The sequence below is a fragment of the Chiloscyllium plagiosum genome, unplaced genomic scaffold (genome assembly GCF_037043375.1).
Source record: "Chiloscyllium plagiosum isolate Xiang-an unplaced genomic scaffold, Cpla_swu_hap1 HiC_scaffold_11, whole genome shotgun sequence".
Lineage (NCBI taxonomy): Eukaryota > Metazoa > Chordata > Chondrichthyes > Orectolobiformes > Hemiscylliidae > Chiloscyllium > Chiloscyllium plagiosum.
Window position 1 is genome coordinate 19,001,215 of NW_028270149.1, and position 22,849 is coordinate 19,024,063.

Genomic DNA, 22,849 nt, shown 5'->3' on the forward strand with positions numbered 1-22,849 from the left:
GGGGGGGGCAGGGAGGAAGGGGGTGGTGGTAGATTTAAAAGGGACCTGAAGGGTCCCTTTTTCTTGCAGAGGGTGATGTGTGTATGGAACAAACTGCCAGAGGAAGTGGTAGAGACTGGTACAATTACAACATTTAAAAGTTATTTGGACAGGTAAATGGATAGGCAATGGTTTGAGGGATATGGGCCAAATGCAAACAAGTGAGACTCGTTCAGTTTGGGAAACCTGGTTGACATGGACAAGTTGGGTTGAAGGGCCTGTTTCCACGCTGTATACCTCTATGATTTATGATATAGGCCAAAGGCAAGTGAATGGAGTTAGGCCACAGATTAGCCACAATCTCATTGAATGGTGGAACAGGCTCGAGGGACTGAATGGCCTACTCCTGTTCTCATGTACAGGTCTACAGCACAGAAAAAGGCCCATCAAACCAACAAGTCTACAACTAGTCAAAAACAACCCAACTATTCTAATCTAATCCATAATCCCATTTTCCAGCACTTAGCCCACAGCCTTGTATACATTGGCAGACATATGTAGACAGTGGCTTAGATTGCCAGTTCAGTGGCCTTGTGCCCTCTACTCACCAAGCTAAGTTAAGAAACGTTGACGAATGCTTATAGCTTTAAAAAATCATCAATAAATCAGGTAAAGTGAGCTTCATGGTCACATCGCTCTACTGCACTGGAACAAGGAATTTTGCAATCTCAAACTTTTGAAGTTACAATGTCAAGCTGGCCAACTCAAATATAGGCAGCAGCTTGTTATGAGGGTGCAAATGAATGCAAATAGAATCCAAGTAATTACATTTGTCTTTGCAGGATCACTGGAGTACGATTGGACTTCTAGCCAGTATGTCATCTCAAAAAGCTACAGAGTGGATTCATGCAAATGTAACCCTCACTTTTCCTCCCTTTATCACCTTGTTGCCCATTTAAGACAGAGATATGGATATTTTCTTTCAGAGGGTGGTAAATCTTTGGAATTCTTTACCACAGAGGGCAGCCAAGACTGGGTCCTTAAGTATATTAATGACTGAGACAGACAGATTTCAAATCATTAAAGGTTATGCAGATAAGGCAGGAAAGCAGAGCTGAGGATTATCAGATCAAACATTGAATGGTAAAATGGACTTGACAGGCAGAATGGCCTTCTGTGGTTCCTACATCTTACAGTCACTACAAATAGTGTTCACTTGCATGTTATTTGCAAGGCCAAACTACCACAACAATTGCTATTTTATCCCATAGCAGGCTGTGCTCATTGCAGAGAATCTCTCTTCGCAAACCCTAATTTTGAAATGTTAAAGATCTTTTTTGTTGAATTACAGCACTAATTTAAATTAAAATGTGCAATTCAACATAACAGACACTAAGCAGTGTTAGTGGCTTCGATGTGGCGTTCAAGCTATTCCTGGATTACATTAGGAACATAGGTAACATGGGGATAGAAGTTGGTCATTTAGTCAGAGAGTCTGCTCCACTACTCAGTGAGATCACAGCTCATCTGCAATCTTAGGCCATATGGCTGCTATTGCCGCATATTCCTTAATTAAGAAAAATTGATATAAACCTCAGATAAATTAACAACAGATCCAGTATCAACTAGTTCCAGAAGACTGTTCCAAACTTCTAATATCTAACATGTTCAGAGTTGACAGTTCTGGATCTAAGTTTTAGAGTTTGCCCCTTTGTCCTAGACTTCTCATCTTGCAGAAATAGTTCTTCCCAAGTAATCCTAATATCTCCTGGAATATATCTTTAAAACATGAAGCACTTAGAGGGTACAAAACAAAAAACAGTAATACATGAAAATCAGGAGGTTGAAGGACAAGAGGCACCGAGTGAAATTATCACTCAGGAAGCAGTACTGAGCAAACTAAAAACATGGCTATATGATTTGGATGCGAGCATAAGAGGTACAGTTAGTAAATTTGTAGATTATACCAAAATTGGAGGTGTAGTGGACAGTGAAGAAGGTTACCTCAGATTACAACAGGATCTGAACCAGATGGGCCAATGGGCTGAGAAGTGGCAGATGGAATTTAATTCAGATAAATTAGAAGTGCTGCATTTTGGGAAAGCAAATCTTAGCAGGACTTATACACTTGATGGTAAGGTCGTAGGGAGTGTTGCTGAACAAAGAGACCTTGGAGTGCAGGTTCATAGTTCCTTGAAAGTGGAGTTGCAGGTAGATAGGATAGTGAAGGCAGCGTTTGGTATACTTTCTTTTATTGGTCAGAGTATTGAGTACAGGAGTTGGGAGGTCATGTTGCAGCTGTACAGGACATTGGTTAGGCCACTGTTGGAATACTGTGTGCAATTCTGGTCTCCTTCCTATCGGAAAGAAGTTGTGAAACTTGAAAGGATTCAGAAAAGATTTACAAGGATGTTGCCAGGGTTGGAGGATTTGAGCTACAGGGAGAGGCTGAACAGGCTGGGGCTGTTTTCCCTGGAGCGTCGGTGGCTGAGGGTTTACAAAATTATCAGGGGCATGGAACAGGATAAATAGACAAATTATTTTCCCTGGGGTGAGGGAGTCGAGAACTAGACAGCACAGGTTTAGGATGAGAAGGGAAAGATATAAAAGAGACCTAAGGGGCAACATTTTCACACAGAAGGTCGTATGTGCATGGAATGATTTGCCAGAGGAAGTGGTGAAGGCTGGTACAATTGCAACATTTAAGAGGCATTTGGATGTGCATATGAATAGGAAGGGTTTGGAAGGATATGGGCCGGGTGCTGGCAGGTAGGACTAGATTGGGTTGGGATATCTGGTCAGCATGGAAGGGTTGGATTGAAGGGTCTGTTTCCATGCTGTACATCTCTAGGACTCTATAAATGAGCTAACTTTCTAAAATGTTAAGATTCTGGACAGGTTTTATTAGATTGGAAAATAGCAAATATAATCCACGCATTCAAGAAAAGGAGAAAAGAAAACATTTAACTATAGGCCAATTAGCTTTACATCTGTCGAAGGAGAGGTGGTTGTAACTAGATACTTGGAAAACTCATTCGCTGAGAAGTGGCAGCATGATTATGAGGAAGAGAAATCTTATTTAAGCAATTCAACTGGAATTCTTTGAAGCAGTAACATGCACTGTGGATAAAGGTGTACAGAAAAGGTTTTGCACAACATAGGATCTTGTGGTTTAGGAGGATACTACCATGGATGGAAGGTGGACTGACTGACAAAACTGAGAGGATGCATAAATGTGTCTTTTACAGATTGACAGGATGCGACAAGTGGGGTCTGGTCTGAGCCCTCAATTTTTTTTACAATTATAATCAATTACTGAGAATCAAAAGCATAGTAGCTAGATTTGCAGACAACACAGACACAGATCACAAAGCATATTTTGAAGAGAAAATAACAAGGATGCTGACTGATGTAGATCGTTTAGTTGAGTGGGAAAAACAAAATTGGCAAATGGAATAGGTTGTGGAAAAATGCAAAGTTGTTCCCTTTGGCCAGGACAAGAAGAATAAAGGAGCATTCCTTGAATGGAGAACTCCAAATACAGACAGATCCAGGTGTTCTAGTCTATGAATTACAAAAGAGTATCATGCAGGTACAGCAAGTGATTAAGAGGCTGGTTTTGCTACCTTTTATTATGAGAGGAACTGAACATAAAGGAGAGGTTATGTTTCAGTTATACAGGGCATTAGAAAGACCACAACTCAAATACTGTTTTCATCTCCTTAAGGATGTAAATATATTGGAGGTGGTTCAGAGACACCTGAAATAAATGAGTTGTCTTAAGAGGAAACATTGGACAGGGCATGTTTTCACTAGAGCTCAGAAGACCAAGGGTGATGCGATTAGAATTTATACGATCCTAAATGATTCAGACAAGGTGGACTGAAAAGGATGGTTTCCTGTTGTGGAAGAGTCCAGAACCAGGAGAAGTGTGAGACTGTTTTAAAATTTGGGGATTGCCATTTTAGGGCACAGATGAAGGTAGTTTTTTCTTTCTTTCAGAGGTTTATACTAATTTGGAGCTCTGTCTCTCAGACAGCAGTGGAGATGAGGTTATCAAATGTTTTTAAGGCAGCAGTTTATTGATTCTCTCACTTAACAAGAATTTGGAAATGCGGAGCTTGGAACATAAACAGGTTGGCCACGATCTTATTGAATGGGGTGGAGTAGGCTTGAAGGGCCAAAATGGCCTACCTGATCCTCTTAACTTTTATGTTTGAGTGTTCCAATCACCCCTTAACCATCTAAACTCCAGGAAATATAAAAATATTTGTTTAGTCTTTCCATGTAACTGAACCATTAGAGTCAGGTATCATTCTAGTAAAATTATGATGTACACTCGCCAATATTAATCCATCCTTCCTCAGGCTCAGAGACCAAAACTGCTCACAGTGCTCCAAGTGTGATCTAAGCTGGCTACTTTTGATTAACAGAAACTATCTATTCAATTCTTCTCAATTCTGTTACCATTTTCTGATTATTTCCTGCATCTACTGTTGACATTTTAATGATCTACATACCTGGACACCAAATCCCTTCACTGTTTCTATTGTGAGACAAAAATCAAATAATCTGCTGGCGTTTGCAAGATTGAACAAGCAAAACACATCAAGAAATTACCTGGCATCATGTATGCTGAAATCAAACTATCACAGTTTCACCCAATCACTTAATTTATCAATACTTAATTGCACTTTTACGCTTCCATCAACATGCATTAAAGCCTGTGCCATCAGCAACTTTGGTTATGTGACTTTCTACTCCTTCCAAGTTGTTAATAAGTGAATTGGCAGAAGCAAAATTATGTTGCAAATATTATTTTGCAGCATCAGTTTTAATGGATTTGAAAATGTTTAATTGGCACCTATCCACAGTGCTAACGCATCAAGCCATTAACTGTAACATCAATCAGCACTAAAGAATATTATGTTTCACTCCGATAAAACATCCTCAAAGATTATTCCCAAAGTTGACAGTGAGGTAATCATACAGTGGCAGTTCATATAACCATTTAATTTCACTCTTAGCAAAAGGTACAGATTCAGTAATGTCACAGGCAACAAGTAATACATGAAAACTTCTCAGTCAAGGGAGGCATCATCAGTGCTATATTACTCAATCCTTTAGCAAAGAAAGAACTTGCATTTGTATAGCACCTTAAATACATTGGTATAATTCCTAAGAAAGGGCAGCACCGTGGCAGGCACTGCTGTCTCACAGCACTAGGAACCTGGGTTCAATTCTAGCCTCAGATGACAGTGTATGGAGTTTGAACATTCTCCCTGTGTCTGCATGCATTTCCTCCAGTGCTCCAGTTTCCTCCCACAATCCAAAGTTGTCCAGGTTAGGTGGCTTGGCCATAGCAAATTGCCCACAGTATCTAGGGATGCACAGGCTAATGGGAAATGCAGGGTTACAGGTTTCAGTTAGTGATGGGTCTGGATGGGATGCTGTTCGGATGGTCAGTGGGCCATCTGTTTAACTCGATAGGCTGAACGGCCTGCTTCCACGCTGTAGGGATCCTATGATTTACGATTCCTTCTGAAAGGTAATCCCTATTGTAATGAGTGGACTGGAGCAGCCAACCTAAACACAAGGTCCCACAATCAGCAAAGAAATAAGCAACAGCATGTTTCCAATGATGGCAATTTATGGATGATACTGAGGGACAGATAAATCCTGTTCTTCAAACACTGCCTGAGCATCCTCTGAGGAGGCAGGGAGCAACTCAGTTAATAACCACTAAGATCACCACAAGAGTCAGCCGAAAATCACATGCTGAAATCTTGTATGAGAGTCTGATCTCTCAACCTGCCAGATCACATGCAAGAATGCTACCCAGTAATTCAGTCAGTCCATGTAGTAATTATGTCCGCGTTTAAATGCATCTGACAAATTAGATCAAGTGTTACGTCTATTTCAGCAAGTTATGTAAACAGAGAAGCTATTCACAGGAAAGCTGCTTCCTAAAAAGTAATTATGGTCTCTTCTCAACACAATATTTTTTCAATCTAAAAATAACAAAAAACATAAAATTCCAACTTAAAAAAATCATGATGTGAGTTATCCACTACATGTACTAATCCAACATAGAAAGAAAACAGCAAGCAGTAATTAGATTTAACCAACATTGGAATTGCCTAACAGAACAATTACCGAAACTCACCAGTTTAATTATTTTCAGAATGATTGGAATTATAAAGACTTATAACATACCAAAGGGGAAAAAAATGTATTGCAATTTAAACTCCCTACAGGGCAAGGGCTTAATTAAAGGTGGTTGTGAAATATAAAACAGAGATTTATTGCTACGAGGGCCTGTGTTTCAATCAATTAGATAGGGATTCCCCTCACCAGGGCCTGAGAGGCAAGCAGAATTTAATCTTGCTCGAGATACTGTTCCAGGACACAATTGTTAACATTTCTATTCTTACTATAGTCATTATCAAGATTAATAATAAAGGCAAGAACATTGCAAATATACAATACCATTGGTTGGGAACAGGAATATTCAGACTCTTCAGTGTTCCACCAATCAATTAAGAGTCAAGCTGACCTTTGTAGGGATAAGGAATTACTTCATAGTGTTTATAGTTGTGACAATGAATAGTGTACTCTTTAATACATTTGATCTTTTGGTCTATACACCCTGGAAAATGCTCAGTACTGGTCCAAAATTGAAAAGGCCGATGACTGCCATTTAAAAACTTATTTCATCCCGAAGAGCGCAGATTTCATTTGAGATAGAGTCAAGAGTCAGGCAGCAAGCCTTTAGGAGATGTCATGTTGGAACCCCAGTAGTTAAGTACTCACCCACACACAGAATGTTGAAGCAGAAGCCTTGACACACTGACTTGTTGACTAACTGGTCTGGCATACTGTCAAAGCCAACGTGCCCAGACAGTGAAAGGTTGCGGGCACCTTCGGACTGAAAAACAGGAAAAGAAAACAAATTAGGAGTGCAGGGAAATCAGACCAACCTGAAAACTGTCCTCATTATATTTAGAGGTTCATTATTAATTATTTACCAACATAGTACTTCAAAAAGCAAAAGCGAAGATACACTATCACAAGGGTAAGGATAGGGACATTTGTTTATTAATTGTGTAATCAACAGTTCGACAGAACCTATATGTGACTTGACCCCTGAAGCCAGCTTATCTGCAAGCGAGCCAATCAGAATGTTGAAGGTATGTAACATCATAGACTTTGGGGCAGGTGATTAATATATTGAGACATCTTCTCAATTGACAGACAGCAATGAAATTGTTTTCAAAATCTACGTGGCAACAAGAATTACGGTAAAAGATAGTGTTGTATATTTGACCACTTAACTACCACTCGGCAGCCACTCAATGAGATACTCCATTTAAAACAAGATCTTCAAACACATTCTGAGGCAAGATCAATTCCACTCTTCTCTCTGCTCCCCCCACCCATTGTAATTCACCATAAAATGTGACAAATATCTGCACCACCTAATAACAGGATACCTTTAACAAATGGGCAAGTCTAACTGAAAATCAGTTGCTTTCACAGCCTGCTGACCAGGTCCCTTCAGGGCACAGTGAAGAAAAAAAATGAATGACTACGGTTTAAAGATACGATGATTTAAATCCAGCAAATTCTGTTGTTATGGTTACTCAGCTAGCAGCTCAGGTAGGAACCTATCTGCTGTAGCATCACACAGTTAGAATCATAATTTGTTACATCACAACAGGAAGTTAGAATAGGCTTCAAGAATGAAACTGATGTGCTAGCTTCTCAGATTAATATTGATATGTGCCAACTACATTCTAATCACAATTCATACAGAGAGAAAAGTTGATTGAATATCAATCAACATTTGCTGTCGCCCACAGGCATCTAGACATATATCAGTATTCACCAACTGATTAAATACTTGAACCATTGCCCAGATGCAATAAAACTTTGTGGATCATTTTGTCAGACAGTTAAATTTCCATTCTTCAGTATACATTGTCTGCCTCCTTTTCCCTCTCCCTTCCAGTCATACATGTAAGATATGTATTCTTGCTTGATCAGGTATCGATTATGACTGGAAGCCACTCCTTACTGAAAATAAAAGCAAAGAAAGGCAGCCAAAATCAAAACCAAAGTTAAGCTTAATCAAAAATGTATCCTGTGCAAGATTGCTCTCCCAACAACCCCTCCTCCCCGTGAGAAAGCATCTTCCTCAGACATCCACAGCAGTACATGCAAGATATCAAGTTCAGTTTTCAATCCATCCATAAAAAACTTAAATACTTCCTTTTGCAAGTGCATGAGAATATGAAATCATTCCGCTAACCAGCAATCGTAATGCAGGAATATCCAATATAGACCAACATTATTACTGCGTATCTGTCCAATTCCAGTCACCATACTCCTAAACTTTTAACTACTTGCAAAGAAAATTTAATCTACTTTTTCATTTGAAACCATCAGATCCACTACATATTCATTGTTAGTGGCACCTGGCATGAAATGCCACATCAGTGCTTTATATTCTCTTATTAAACTGTACTGTGACCATTGGTTGAAGATGACTTAACATCAAATCATGCCAAACTAGTAATTAATTAGCTGACCAGCTGTATTACCTTGCAATCCACTGCAATTAAATCCACTACTTAAGCCTCCAATTAGGAGGAAAGTAGAGCTCTTATGGCACCTTGACAGTGTCCCTAGGTCTGATCCAGAAGGTCCAGGTTCAAGCACACCTGCCCCAAAGGTATCATAACATGTCCAAACAGTGATTTAACATTTATTCAACACTTTACCCCCTGCAAAGAAACTGCCGAATCACATGCATTGACAAGGAAACGAAAACCAACATATTTCATTGAATTCAAAACTTTTCAATGGATGTTTGAAGAACCTGCCAAATTAATCAGTTTTGTACACCGCAGATCAATGATGTTTCTGTCTCTAGCCTAGTTACTGGGGCTGAAAATGTGTTGCTGGAAAAGCGCAGCAGGTCAGGCAGCATCCAAGGAACAGGAGAATCGACGTTTCGGGCATAAGCCCGACTGGGGCTACTGGCAAAGTAGTAAGAGCAATGACTATGGTTTAATATCATGCTATAATGAATATAATTTATTCAACAAAAAGGGAACAAATCTCAAAATCAACTTGGAGATCCATCAGTCTTATATTGGTAAAATTATGAAATTGATAATCAGGCTGCCCATATAAAAATAATGGCCAAGAGGAAGAGTATATTATGCATTACAATACAAACAGTCGGTATGTATCTGATGACTAACAGTCAGCATGGCTTTGGAGGAAAAGAGACATCTTGCCTAATCAAATTCATGGACCTTTTGTTTTCAGGAAATACATTGGTGAATGGTGAAAACATGGGATGACCAAAAAAACCCTGAAAAAATTTCATCACAGCATGTCAACAAAACTGAAAGCAGTGTTTGTTAGAGAGAAAAAAATCCCAAATGAAAAGAGAAATACTGAGTGGCACTTTGTTCAGTTTTAGGTCTTTTTTTTTAAGTTGCTCCTCATCTGAACAATTCATTCGGAATCCCAAAATGTGGTCAAATCTGCAAATAGGTGCAAGGAGGTAGCCAGAGTGCTACAACAAAACGGACTTTTAAAAAAATCAGGAGGCAGATAAATTAATGGCAATGGAATTCAACATAAGTAATTGTAGCACACATTGTAGGGATGGATGAGTATTATATACATTGCACAGAAATAATTGAAGACGAAAGGAAAGGAATCTTGGTGGCAACAGATCAGGCAATTCAAACCTGATGAAGGGCTTTTGCCCGAAACATCGATTTTCCTGCTCCTCAAATGCTGCCTGACCTGCTGTGCTTTTCCAGCACCACTCTAGTCTAGACCCAGGCAATTCAAACGTCAAATCGCCGTGGAAAAGCGACAAACAAAACAAATAGAAAATACGAAGTTAGATTGATTGACCAATCAATGGGAATAAGGAAGACACCAAACTAAGGAAAATGTAGTGAGACCAAGTTGTTCAGCTTTGAATGAGAGCTGATTGAATGGAAGCCTGATGTCAGCATGTAGTGCACTAATTTAAGTTAAGTACACTGGAACAAGGTACCAATGGAAAGAAAATTCAGTAGAGAAATGACAGAAAACAATCATATAGCTACCAACGTTTGTGATAATCTGATACAGTTGGGGAGACAACCCAGTTTCAAATTAGATTAATGGATGAATACGAAATGCTACTTATTTCCTCTTTATTAGAACTTGATAAGACAAGCTCAATTACCTGGCTCTAGATCAATCCTATACAGAAAAATTATTGGATTTACTTAACACCTAATGGCATCTCTCAAACTTCTGAGTGTGTACTGACAACAAAGTGACAAACCTTTCACTGGAGTAGTTCCTCCACAAACACTTCAACCCCAGGGCATCAATGTGGACTTCACTAGTTTCCCCATTTTCCCTTTCCCCACCTCACCCCAGTTCCAAACTTCCAGCTCAGCATTGTCCCCATGACTTGTCCTACCTACCTATCTTCCTTTCCACCTATCCACTCTACCTTCCTCTCTGACCTATCACCTTTATCCCCTCACCCATTGTACTCTTTGCTACCCTCCCCCACCCTCCTCTCTGACCTATCACCTCCATCCCCACTCCCATTCACCTATCGTACTCTATGCTTTCTCTCCACCCCCACCCTCCTCTCATTTATCTCTCCACCCTGCAGGCACTCTGCCTCTATTCCTGATGAAGGGCTTTTGCCCGTAACGTCGATTTTCCTGTTCCTCGGATGCTGCCTGAACTGCTGTGCTTTTCCAGCACCACTCTAACCCAGAACCTAGTTCCTCCACAAATAATACTAAGATGAACAACCAGTGAATCTGTTTTTGATGGCCTTGGTTGAGGAATAACTATTGGAATGGAAACCTGACAGATAATTTGTTCTTCTTCAATTGCTACCACAGGACCTTTAACATTCAACTGAACCGTGAAATAAAGTTAACAGAAGGCTAGCGCTTCTGTCAATATAACAAATGTTCAGTAGTGTCAATCTAGATTATGTAATCAAGATCTAGGGTGCAGTTTTGAGCTTTAAAAAAAAACTTGGAGTCAACATTCTAAGGAGAGCACAATGCCCAAAACAGCTTTTTTCCCCCCCTCCATCCATCCCTCCCCACACCCCAAGGAAAAAAACAGGGTTGTACATAAGGCCCATTTTTAAAATACATCGATTTCAAATTTGTCAAGTATTCCTTTCCTGGGTTAGAGGCAAAAGTAATTGAAGTATATGAAGTTTATGGCACAGTCAGAGAATTAGCTCATGGGCAGGAAACAGCAAGTGGGCATAAGGGGTTCTTTTTCGGGTTGGCAGCCAGTGGGGTTCGACAGGGATCACTGCTGGGACTACGATTGGTTACAATATATATTAATGACTTGGAGAAAGGAAGTGAATGAACTGTAGCCAAAGGTGCTTGGTGACAGAAATACAGCAACTTACAGAGAGATATTGGTAGGTTAGGTAAGTGAGCAAAACATTGGCAAATGGAGTAAATTGTGGAAAAATGCAAAGTTATTCATTATAGAAGCAGAATAAAAGAAATGAATATTATTTAAATTGAGAACAACTGCAGAAAGCTGCAATCACAAAGGAACTTGGAGGTACTTTTGCATGAAACCCAGAAAGCTAGCACACAGATAATCAGGAAAGCTAATTGAATGTTGACCCTTATCTCAAGGAGTTGGAGTATAAGAGTAGGTAAGCCTTACTGCAACTGTACAAGGTGCTGGTGAAACTGCATCTGGAGTACTGAGAATAGTTTTTGTCCCATTATTTAAGAAAAGATTCAGAAAACATTCACTTGGATGATCCCTGGAACAAAGGAATTGGCTTTGAGCAAAGGGTACTCTTCACTGTAGTTTAGAAGAATGAGAGGTGATCTCAATAATTATATTGGATTCTTTAGGGACTTGACAGGGTCAATGCTGAGAGGATGTCTCCCCTCATGGGAGAGTCTAAGATCAAAGAGCACAGTCTTAGAATGAAGAAGGGCCTGAAGAAGGGCTTATGCCCGAAACGTCGATTCTCCTGCTCCTTTGATGCTGCCTGACCTGCTGCGCTTTTCCAGCAACACATTTTTCAGCTCTGATCTCCAGCATCTGCAGCCCTCACTTTCTGCATGAGGAATGTTGGATCAGACATGCGCCTACTGAATGGTGGAGCAAGCTCGAGGAGCCAAACAGCCCACTCCTTTTCTTATTTCTTATTGTTTTATGATCTTATGAGTTTGCTGCTGTACATGGGTACAGTAAAATTGCCTTTCCTGGTCTCTGAGCTTAGTTAGGTGCAAATTCCAGGGGGCAGCCTTCAGTAGGAAGATTCCTACAACTGTATAGCAATTAGTCATATCCGGTGATTTGTTTTATTTTGCAAGTTACTTCAGCTAGCAATGCATAGTGCTACATATTTCAATTTGCACATCGGTCCTATGGGCTAGAAGTGTCAACAGGTATCTAACTCCAGCTTTACCAATGATTTCTATGGGAACCCATGATTCACTTAAAGTTGTTGCACTCAACCACAATTTTCAACTTCAAGTGATGACTTAGAATATTTAACTTTATTTGTTACAGGTTGGTACATTTTGCAACTGTTTGGCATTTACACTAGATGAAGTGATTTGGCACAACAGATACCTTCACTACTGGCTCAGACAGAAGAGTATCCCATAGTGGGAAGTATATCTGCATTCTGAGCCACTGCAGAACACAGCCTCATGGTCCATTCCAACTTTAAAAAAGGATGGAGGTGTTGCATAGTAAAATTGGGATCCAACCATTGAAAAACAAAAAATGATTACACAAGAGCTTTTCACTAGTCTTGGTGTTAGGCTCGCACTAGAATGGAACATTCCATTGCACCTAAGAATTTCACTTCACAAATGTTTCACCTACAAGAGAAATTTTAAAATACTGCACAACAAAACTTTAAACAAAGTGGTCTCAAAGCAGAATTGAGCAAGAGAAGTAAGCTAGACAGAAAGACAGTTTACAAGTGATTTCCTGTTTCCTCTTTTCACTCTCTTCAGTTTCTGTTTTAAACAATTTTCGTCATTATAGATTGCTTCATTATTTGAAAAACACTCAAAAAGAAAGAAAATAATTTCCACACAAAGTCCCTTAAACTGATTTGGGAATTTATATAGCACTGAAAATCTAGTAGTGGGGGCTTGGTTTCATCTCAGGTTGTTCCATGACTCTGCAACAGCTTATATGGAGTAAAGATTGTAGCTGAAATTGGACAGTATTTAATTCAGATACCATTGCTCAGGTGTTTGCTGAAGGCGGCGGCTCTTGAATACCCTTTGAAGCTCAAGGACATTCTTTAATTTGGCAGCTGTTTGTAAATGTAGCTCTCCTTTCAACTCTTATCAAAACAGACACGAAACAACTTGGCTTTCTTTTCAAAATGACTTTGCTAAGTTATGATACATTGCCATTTCATTATTAATGTTGAAAACAATTATATGAACAAATTACATACATTGCATGCATGGCACTTTCAAAATAAACGAGAACAAGGTTTTCATTGGCTGAGTTTAGCTGCTATTATTGCCTTTCCCTTTAAGGCTACTGCTCAAATATACTCTCAGGAATTGCTCCACAGAATCCATCAACACGTTTAACTGCAGTTTGATGAAGGAACTTTGCTATTGTTTGTAAATTTCTGCTTTGGCAGTTTAAAGTGTGAATTCTCTCAAAACGTTAGCATTCTGTTCGATTTATAAAGGCATCACTCTAAATTCTGCTAATTTTTACACTTTTTTCTCATTTAAATGCTTGCTGAGACAGGGGAAGCTCCCAATTCTGTTTCACGTTGCCAGCAAGTGATCCCAGGTCAAGCATAGCAAATCAAGACAGTCCAACCATATTTCATAGAAAGGACTTTTACAGCTGGCTTCCAGATTAGAAAGGCTAGTGTGTCCAATGCACTCATCCAGTTTTCTACCGTGCATGTGGTTTTCCAATGACTAACAAAACATACTTTGTATTCTGCCTCAATTTAGTTTCTCAACAGGGCTTTGGAAATCATGCGTTGAAACTGAGCACTGTCAAGGCTAAGACCTTTTACAGAGCAATGTTTGTTCAAATCATAAAATAAGACTAAACCTTTAGTCAATGCAAACTTACAACTTGATTCATATTTTTCAAGAATTTGGCAAAATCCAGGTATCACAGCCTGCTCTTTTTAAATATAGCATTTCTTAGCCAAGTATTTAAGTACTTTGTGCTTAAGAAGCCAACAGGAAATAGAGAAGTTTGTACAACTCTATTTGTGCTAAAATACACAATCATTTGAGATGTTAATCTATTAATCTCTGTATTGAACAAATTCTTCATCTCAGTCCTAAATGGTCTACACTTTATTTGTAGCCCATGTTCCACATAACCAGTGGAAACATTCTTCCCTTATCTACACTGTTGCACTCTAAAGAATTTTGTAAGATTCAATTAGGTTACTTTTCACTCTAAGCTCCAGAGAATGCAGGCCCAGTCTCTGCGATCTTTCATCAAAGGACAACCCTACCATTCCACAATTTGGTCTGATGAATGTTCTTTGCAGGTGCTCTGGCGGGCATATCTTATGAAGAAAGATTGAGGGAGGTAGGGCTTTTCTCATTGGACCGGAGAAGGATGAGAGGTGACTTGACAGAGGCGTACAAGATGTTGAGAAGCATAGATAGAATGGATAGCCAGAGACTTAATCCCATGGTGGAAATGTCTATCATAAGGGGATATAACTTGAAGGTAACTGGAGGAAGGTTTAGGGGAGATGACAGAGGTATGCTTTTTACACAGAAAACTCTTCTAAACTCCAGAGAATGCAGGCCCAGTCTCCTCAATCTTTAATCATAGGACAACTCTACCATTCCACAATTCAGTCTTGTGAATGTTCTTTGCAGTTGTTCTACGGCAAGTACTTTTTTTTCCTTGGATAAGGAGACCAAAACTGTACACAATACTCCAAACATGGCTTCACCAAGTGTAAAACGTCTAGAAAGCCACACTTACCTTTGTACTAAAATTCTCTCACTATAAAAGTCAACATATGATTTGCCTCCCTAATTGCTTGCTGCACCTATACATTAACGTTCAATGGCTCATGAACAGGACATATATATTCTAAATTTGCTTTTCCTACCAAAGTGGATAACCTCATTTTTTTCCATATTATATTCTTGCTCACTTATCCCTTTAAATCCCCTTGATGCCTTTTTTCACCCTCCTCATAACTCACATCTCACTTAGTTTTGTATTAGTAGCAAACTTGGAAATATTACATTAGGCCTCCACCTCCACATCAACTGCAAACAGCTGAGGTTGAAGCACAGATCCTTGCAGTACCCCATTAGTCACAGCTTGCCGATCTGACGGTGACATTTTTCCCCCTTATTCTGTGCGTAAGTACATGAACAGGATGGCAGTTGTAAAGTGGGAGGGACTCTTCAGGAACACAAGTTGGGCCCCAATGATCTGTGTTGTAAATTTTACACAAGAAAACAGTCTGTGTCAGAAGGGTGTGGTTTAATCAACTTCCAGTGAGATAACACAAATGAGAATTATTAGCTTTGAATAGGAATGGTTCAAAGTGCACACCATGCCAAGCTATGACTACTATACATGTAGGAGAAAGTGAGGACTGCAGATGCTGGAGATCAGAGTCATGAGTGTGGTGCTGGAAAAGCACACCAGGTCAGGCAGCATCCGAGGAGCAGGAGGATCAACATTTCAGGCTCACCCAAAAAGTCAATTCTCCTGTTCCTTGGATGCTGCGTGACCTGCTGTGCTTATCCAGCACCATACTCTCTACGATACATAGAACTGCAATTTATACTTGGCTATATCATGATCGTAGGTTTTAAAGTGCATTGCTTTGGCTCCTGATTGTATAAGGAGAGATCATAGAGAGAGCAGAATGGGTGTAAAGGGTGGCTAGAAAGAGTTGAAATGGTTGGTTTGGATTCAAAGTAGGAAGGAGAGGATGATATTAATGGGTTCAGAATAACTCCACCTATTCTGAAAGGGAGTGGGAGTGGGGGTGGGGGTTGGGGGAGGAGGGAGGAGTCTTAAATCAGAGATAAAGGATAATTTAGTACTGCATAATTAAATACAGTAGACCAAACCTTCTTTAAAGTGGAAACAAAATCAGCTAGCCATTGAAGCTCACTCTGACTCATTCCTAATGCCAAATTCAAATTAACTTTAAAAGGTGGCTTAGTATACAAAACTGTATTGAGACCTTGGGATAAGGTAGCATACAATGAAAAGTTATGTGCATATAGACTCAGTGTAGTCAATGCAAAACAACAGACTCAGCCCCATCACAAAACTCCAAGCATCTTCATAAAAATTACACATATGTTCATTGTCACCATACATTTGGCTAATGAATTGACTAAGTGCTAGATTTTCAAGAGGCAGTGGAATGGGATTGTCTAATGATACTGCACGAGGGAAAGAAATGGTAATAAGTACTGCACACAGCAAAAACAACAAAACTGTTGAGTGAAACAATACACACAAGCAATTATTGTTAATTAAATGCAGGAAGGGAACTGAAAACAGGATACTTGGCAGTAAATGAATAGAACTTAGGTTTACTGTGATACTATAGGGTTAAAATACACAATAGCTTCTGCAAGATCCTTGCTGGTAAAACAGAAAAATACACAGTACCAGATTTCAAAATGACATTTCTTAAACATATTTCTGTTTTTAAATTCTCATTTTCGACATGATGAAGGGTTTATTCATTTAATGTTAAGTGCAAGTCATAAGCCTGACTTCAAAAATCTGACAACTTCATTTTCCTCCTTGATGGAAGAAACCACTTATTCACACTCAGCACTCGTTAAGATTGTGGTATCAAATCTCCAAACACAACCTTTTGATTTTTCGTCTACTCTAAAAGTACTTTGTAATTTTCCTGCTCTCACCGAAAGATTTTGATTCCTTCTGGGATATCAGCTGTGATAACAGCAAATTCTAGTGCATTAGCTAAGTGGCAACCAAGTGGAGATGTTTACAAAATGGGCGTCAGCACAGTATTCAAATACCTAGAACATAACAACCAAATCTAACCTTGCTCTAATGCAATATCCACTGGTACATATTTCCAACAGGAGTCACAATTTGGGAATGATATTGAATATTCATCCCATAACCTAAGGGACCAAATTGTTACCACTGTTCAAATTTCCCCACACAAAACAGACTCTGGTAACCAAACTCTGAAGTCTCTTGTATGGCTCAGCAACGTCAGCATTTCCAACGTTACCTTTATCCTTCCAAAGTCAACAATGCAACATCGGCATTAGGAAAGGCATCCACTTGAAAAGCAAATTCAAGGGCATTAATAATTTAATTATGTCACACTGGAAACCCACAGAAATCATATGTCCTCAGTATTGTGAAATATTAAAATAAGTTAGGGGTGCTGATTATTTGCATGCATAATATTAAAATAATTAGTTTCCAAATGTACTTTCTCTGCCAACTGGTGCCATTACAACCCTGCACTTCCTGTCATAGAATGCCAGGTCACAGCAAAACTTTAAAGGAAAGGTGTTAGTGGCTATAATGGAAAACCTGGCAGCACCAAATGGAAAGGATAAACACCAAGGATAAAATTAAAGTAATGCTTACAAGCTAATAGTTAAAAACAAAATAGCCAGGTATCTGTTGCAAGGCTGCAACACATCCTAGGGACATCAGATGAAATTCAGTAACTGAAGTTGGGGAACTGGCTGGAACAGTAGGTTTTGACATTTGTCTACATTTTCTGCTGCCACCGAGTAAAACGAGCTTGTCAATCTCAACACTATCTGGTTGGAATAACACTACAATACGACCTGTACCAGCATAGCATTTTGATGCCCTACTCAGAATGACCACAGAGAATGAAGCAATGCTAGTGGAATTGACGCCTTCAGTAGCGAGAGGTGCTCTTCATTGAATCATAGACTCCCTCCAGTGTGGAAGCAGGCCATTTGGCCCATTGAGTCCACACCAACCCTCCGAAGAGCATCCCACCCTGATTCACCCCTTACCCTAATTCCTGTAACCCTGTATTTCCCATAGATAACCCTCCCAGCCTGTATATCCATGGACACTGTGGGACATTTAGCATGACCAATCCACCTAATGTGCACATATTTGGACTGTGGGAGGAAAGCAGAGCATCCAGAGGAAACCCACGCAGACACAGGAGAACACCTGTGTGGGTTTGCACAGTCACCTGAAAGGTGGAATTGAACCCAGTGAGGCGACAGTGCTAACCATGCTCTTCTGGAATTCTGACTGAAGCAAGACAGGACAATGAAAGCTTATTTTTGCATTGTTAGGCTGTGTTACTTCTGCCTTAACTTGATGCTGGTGCCTGTCAAGTCAGAAATGTTAGACTACACATCACTGGCTGGATGTCTGCAGCCACAACAGTGTTCAACACCCATTCAGGACAGTAGTTCGCTTCATGAATGCCCCTGGGCTCAATATCATTTCCCCCCCCCCCCGTTACTGATGCATCATCTACAAGAGCAATTTACAGCAATTCCCCAATGCACCAGCACCTCATTCCCCAAATCTCCAAAGGGCAGTAAAACAACACTTTGGAAGCACTCATCTCCAATTCACACAATATGACTTGGGAATGTAACATGTGCTCCTAACTATAGCTGGAATGATATCCTGAAACTTGCTATCTGACATCATCATGAGAGTGCCATTCTAGTAAAAGGGAAGACCCACCACCAACATCTGTGGGCTTATAAGTGCAACTTTTACAAACATCACATCTGAGTAACAAACTTAAAAACAAATATACGTAATGAATTAAATTTTCAACATTAACATCTTTCACCTCGATAAACTCTAAAATGATCCTCAACCTTTAAAATTTTAGTGAAATGTTTAGGTTTATTGCATAACACTCCCCCTCATCCCCCACCACCATTTACTCAGCCCCGACACCCCCTCCCCCAACATGTTACAAAAAAAATAGCAGATGGCTTTAGTAATATGCTAAAAGACGTTACATATAAAGAGTTCAATGGGCCAGCTGTCTACTAGCCCTGGGGATCTTTTACCATAACCCAACCATATAATATGCCAAACGTGCATTAAATAAAAAACACTGGCTTAAACTTTCAGTTATCCACAAGCAGAAAAGTTGGTGGCACAAGAGGTTCGTGACTGAAATCCATTACAGAATGACTGAATTAGAAAGCAGAGCAATGCACAAACATTAATAAATACATTTGCTGCTATTATGTGATTCACAGCTAATTTTAAGGCCATCGGGACTTTTTAAGCACATGACTTGGGATTTGTATTGTCTGTAACAGAATAAAATGCCCCAAGGTGCTTCACAGGAACAAAATCTACACGACATAAAGAGGTATTAATGAATATAACCAAAAGCTTGATTAAAATGGTACATTTTAAGTAATAGTTCAAGTTTGGAAACAGACACACTAGGAGGAAATTCCAGAGCATGTGATCCATGTAACAAAGGACATGGTTACCAAGACTGGAGTAATTAAAACTGGGATAAAAATTAAAAGAACTGCAGATGCTGTAAATCAGAGACAAAAATAGATATTGTTGGAAAAGCTGAGCAGGTCTGGGAGCACCTGTGGAGGGAAATCAGAGTTAACATTTTGAGTGGAGTGACCCTTCCTCAAAAGTAGAATGTGGATGGCAGGCCAAGAGTGAATAACATGTTACAACTCCTATTGGGAGGCTAAATCATTCTACCAGAACATGCTGTGGAGTAACAGCATAAGTCACTCCAGTTCAATTTGCATGACTCTGTTACATCATATTTTGACAACATTGTTGGCTATTTAATTGAAAACAAAAAAACGATTTTAATATTATAGTTAGCCTTCTGAGCTAACAATTCAGAACAGAACATGCTTTAAACTACAAATGCAATGCCTCAACATCTTTGTACACATTATTTCTTAGTCAGAGTCATACAGCACGGAAATAGACCCTTGACTTCAACTCGTCCACGCCAACAGACATCCCAATCTGACCTAGTCACACTTGCCAGCATTTGGCCCATATCCTCTAAACCCTTCCTATTCACATACCCATCCAGATGCCTTTTAAATGCTGTAATTGTACCCGCCTCCACCACTTCCTCTGGCAGCTCATTCCATTCACTCACCACCCTCTGCGTGAAAAAGTTACCGCTCAGGTCGTTTTAAGTCTTTCTCCTCTCACCTTACACCTATGCCCTCCAGCTCTGGTCTCCCCCCTCCCCCACCACCTCGGGGAAACACATTGGCTATTCACCGTATCCATGTCCCTCATGGTTTTATAAACCTCTATAAGGTCATCCTTTTCCTCTTGAAGCACGCATTTTATCTAATCTATAACGCATTCTTAACTGTCTTGTTATATCTCATTTAATTAGTATTATGCATGCGCAGTGTGCAAAACTGTATTTTAATTAACAAATAATGTATTAAGCCTGGTTGTGAAGTGATACAATATAGGGCTCCGATTGCGTCCCTTTAATGTTTGGGTAAAATATATCAACTATCGGAACCGTTAGGTTACGTGAACTGCATGCTGTCCCATTCTGGCTTCAGGCGTGTAATGGTTACCCTCAACTGTTCACAAACGGGTTGTTATTTCACCATTTGAAAGCCGTAATATTTTTTTACAAAATACAAAGCTGAAGTAGAAAGTGCAGGTGGCACATTTAAAAAGCAGCCAGTGGGAAAGGTTTCCCTCCTCCTACAACGGGTCTAAGCTACCTGTGCTGAAAATGGCGGGAGGGAGGCAACGAGGAAATCCTGTCTGTCTTCCCCCTCATCGCCTTCTCAGATTTTAGAACTATTAAGTGAGATGCAATTTTATTTTAAGATCATGAAGCCAACGCCCAACTTATTTTCCCCTTTCTATCTATCCATCCACCCACCCACCCCCACTTTCCTCAGTGAACAATAGCTGACCAGCAGCCTGGGGGCGAAATGAAGATACAGAATGCAACCTCGCTGTGCAAACGGACTAGAAAAACAGCTAATGCTTTTAGCAATAAAAATGTGTGAATGAGATTTAAGGTGAAGGGTGCGAGGCTATTCACTCACCATCTGCCGGGCTACTTCAGCCGCCGCCATTGTCGATCCGCTGGTGACAAGAAGCTCGCGGACCCCAGCCACAGGCACTGGATACATGTTGGCCTCTACCACTGCGCTCAAAGGGGGGGGGATAAGGACAGCTACATTCCGTCTCTCTCCACCTCACACATGGTTTCTTTGCTTGATCACTCACTAGTGTCATGCAAAAAGCCTTAAAATCTCGATTCCTGTTTTCAGCCATCGGCTGCGTTCCCCCATATCAAAATTTTATCAGCGTGTCGATAGTATCCCCTCTTTCCAGAATGATAGCATCCCCCGTTAGACACATTGTTGCAAGAATAGCGGAAGCGTGAAGTATCTTTTTTCTGCTCGGATTTGACGAAATGTTATTTTCCCAGCTTCAAGAAATTTAGTGGAGTTCCTACATGAGCAACACATTTGCAGTTTTATTTGAACACTAATTTAATTGCCATAAAATGGTCATTTCTCGACGCTTTAAACTTCCGAAGACTGCATTACTTATACTATATAGGTCGCAAATTTCAAATCAAAAAACATTTGCAAAGAAGCGATTCGTTTGATGCATGTTTCTTAACAATGCGTTTTTTTTTAAATTGCTGTGCAAATGATGTGGTTGTTGTGGAGCAGGTGCGGAAATGTCAGTAATTTTGTTGTCACATAGGCGGCGTCATTGTTACCTCCGTGTACTGCAAGTTTTTTTCAGTGTCTTTTCCCCTCCCACTAAACTCAGTGGGTGATGTCGCCAGACGGCAATAGAGCAACTAGCACCCACGTTTAATTTCAAAGATACCTAAACCTTTGGTGTCTCAGTGGATTGACGCAAACTGTAAAGAATTAGATCGACTTGATTTACCTCCTATAGTAAACAATGACTAATCCAATATGTCATAGGATGATTCACCCTTCCACTGGACACAATAAAGCATGTATTTAATTTCTTCTTAAAATTTAAATACGTCTCAGTCTGTGAACGATCTTAATTTCCTCTGGAGACCGATCAAAATCACTTTCGACCAAACCCCGCTCTGCCAGTCCAACCTACAGCACAGAATCATAGAAAATCTGCAAGCGCTGGAATCCGAAACAAATACAAAAATTGCTGGGAGAACTCAGCAGGTCTGGCAGCATCTGTGCAGAGAAAACAGAGTTAATGTTTCAGGTCCAGTGACCCTTCAGATATAAGAACTAACAGAACAATTTCTGGTTTGTTTTTAGTTTTGTTCCGTTTCCTGTCATTTTTTTCTTGTCAAGTCCGAAATTGAATCTGCCTCCTGCACGCCTTCAGGTTATGCATTCCACATCCTAACCACACGATGCATAAAAAATGATTTTCATCCTGTCACCATTGGTTCTGTTGCCATTCATCTTTAATAGGTGACCTCGATTTCTCCTCTTTCTTTCGAAGAGAAGTATTTTTCTATGTACACCCCTCAAGATTTTGAAAACCTCTACCAGACCTCCACTCAACCTTCCGATCCATCAGGGAAATGATCAGCCAAATAAGTAGTCAGATAATTTAGCAACAGAGTGTGGTCACGGTGAAGTTGACTGGTAAGACGTCAACATGTATTCAAAAACTAACTGCGCTTCTGAACAATCATAGAATCCCTACAGTGTGGAAGCAGGCCATTCAGCCCATACCAACCCTCCGAAGAGCATCCCACTCAGATCCACCCCATAACTCCACATTTCTCATGGCTAATCCACCAAGCCTGCACATCTTT

General features: G+C 40.0%; 1 protein-coding gene across 4 annotated transcripts in view; it reads right to left on the reverse strand.

The window, feature by feature from the left end:
* Window positions 1-21,262, reverse strand: part of septin6 (septin 6) — an 82,527-nt gene extending 61,265 nt beyond the window's left edge. For 3 of the 4 annotated variants that reach the window (XM_043705086.2, XM_043705084.2, XM_043705087.2), the window contains exons 1-2: window positions 21,114-21,262; window positions 6,793-6,907 (exon numbers count right to left, since the gene is read on the reverse strand). In XM_043705086.2, coding sequence (XP_043561021.1) covers window positions 6,793-6,907; window positions 21,114-21,200 — 202 coding nt within the window. In that variant the 5' untranslated portion in view covers window positions 21,201-21,262. The remainder of the gene's footprint in view (window positions 1-6,792; window positions 6,908-21,113) is intronic. The other variant, XM_043705085.2, reaches the window with a different exon arrangement.
* Window positions 21,263-22,849: the final 1,587 nt, after the last annotated feature.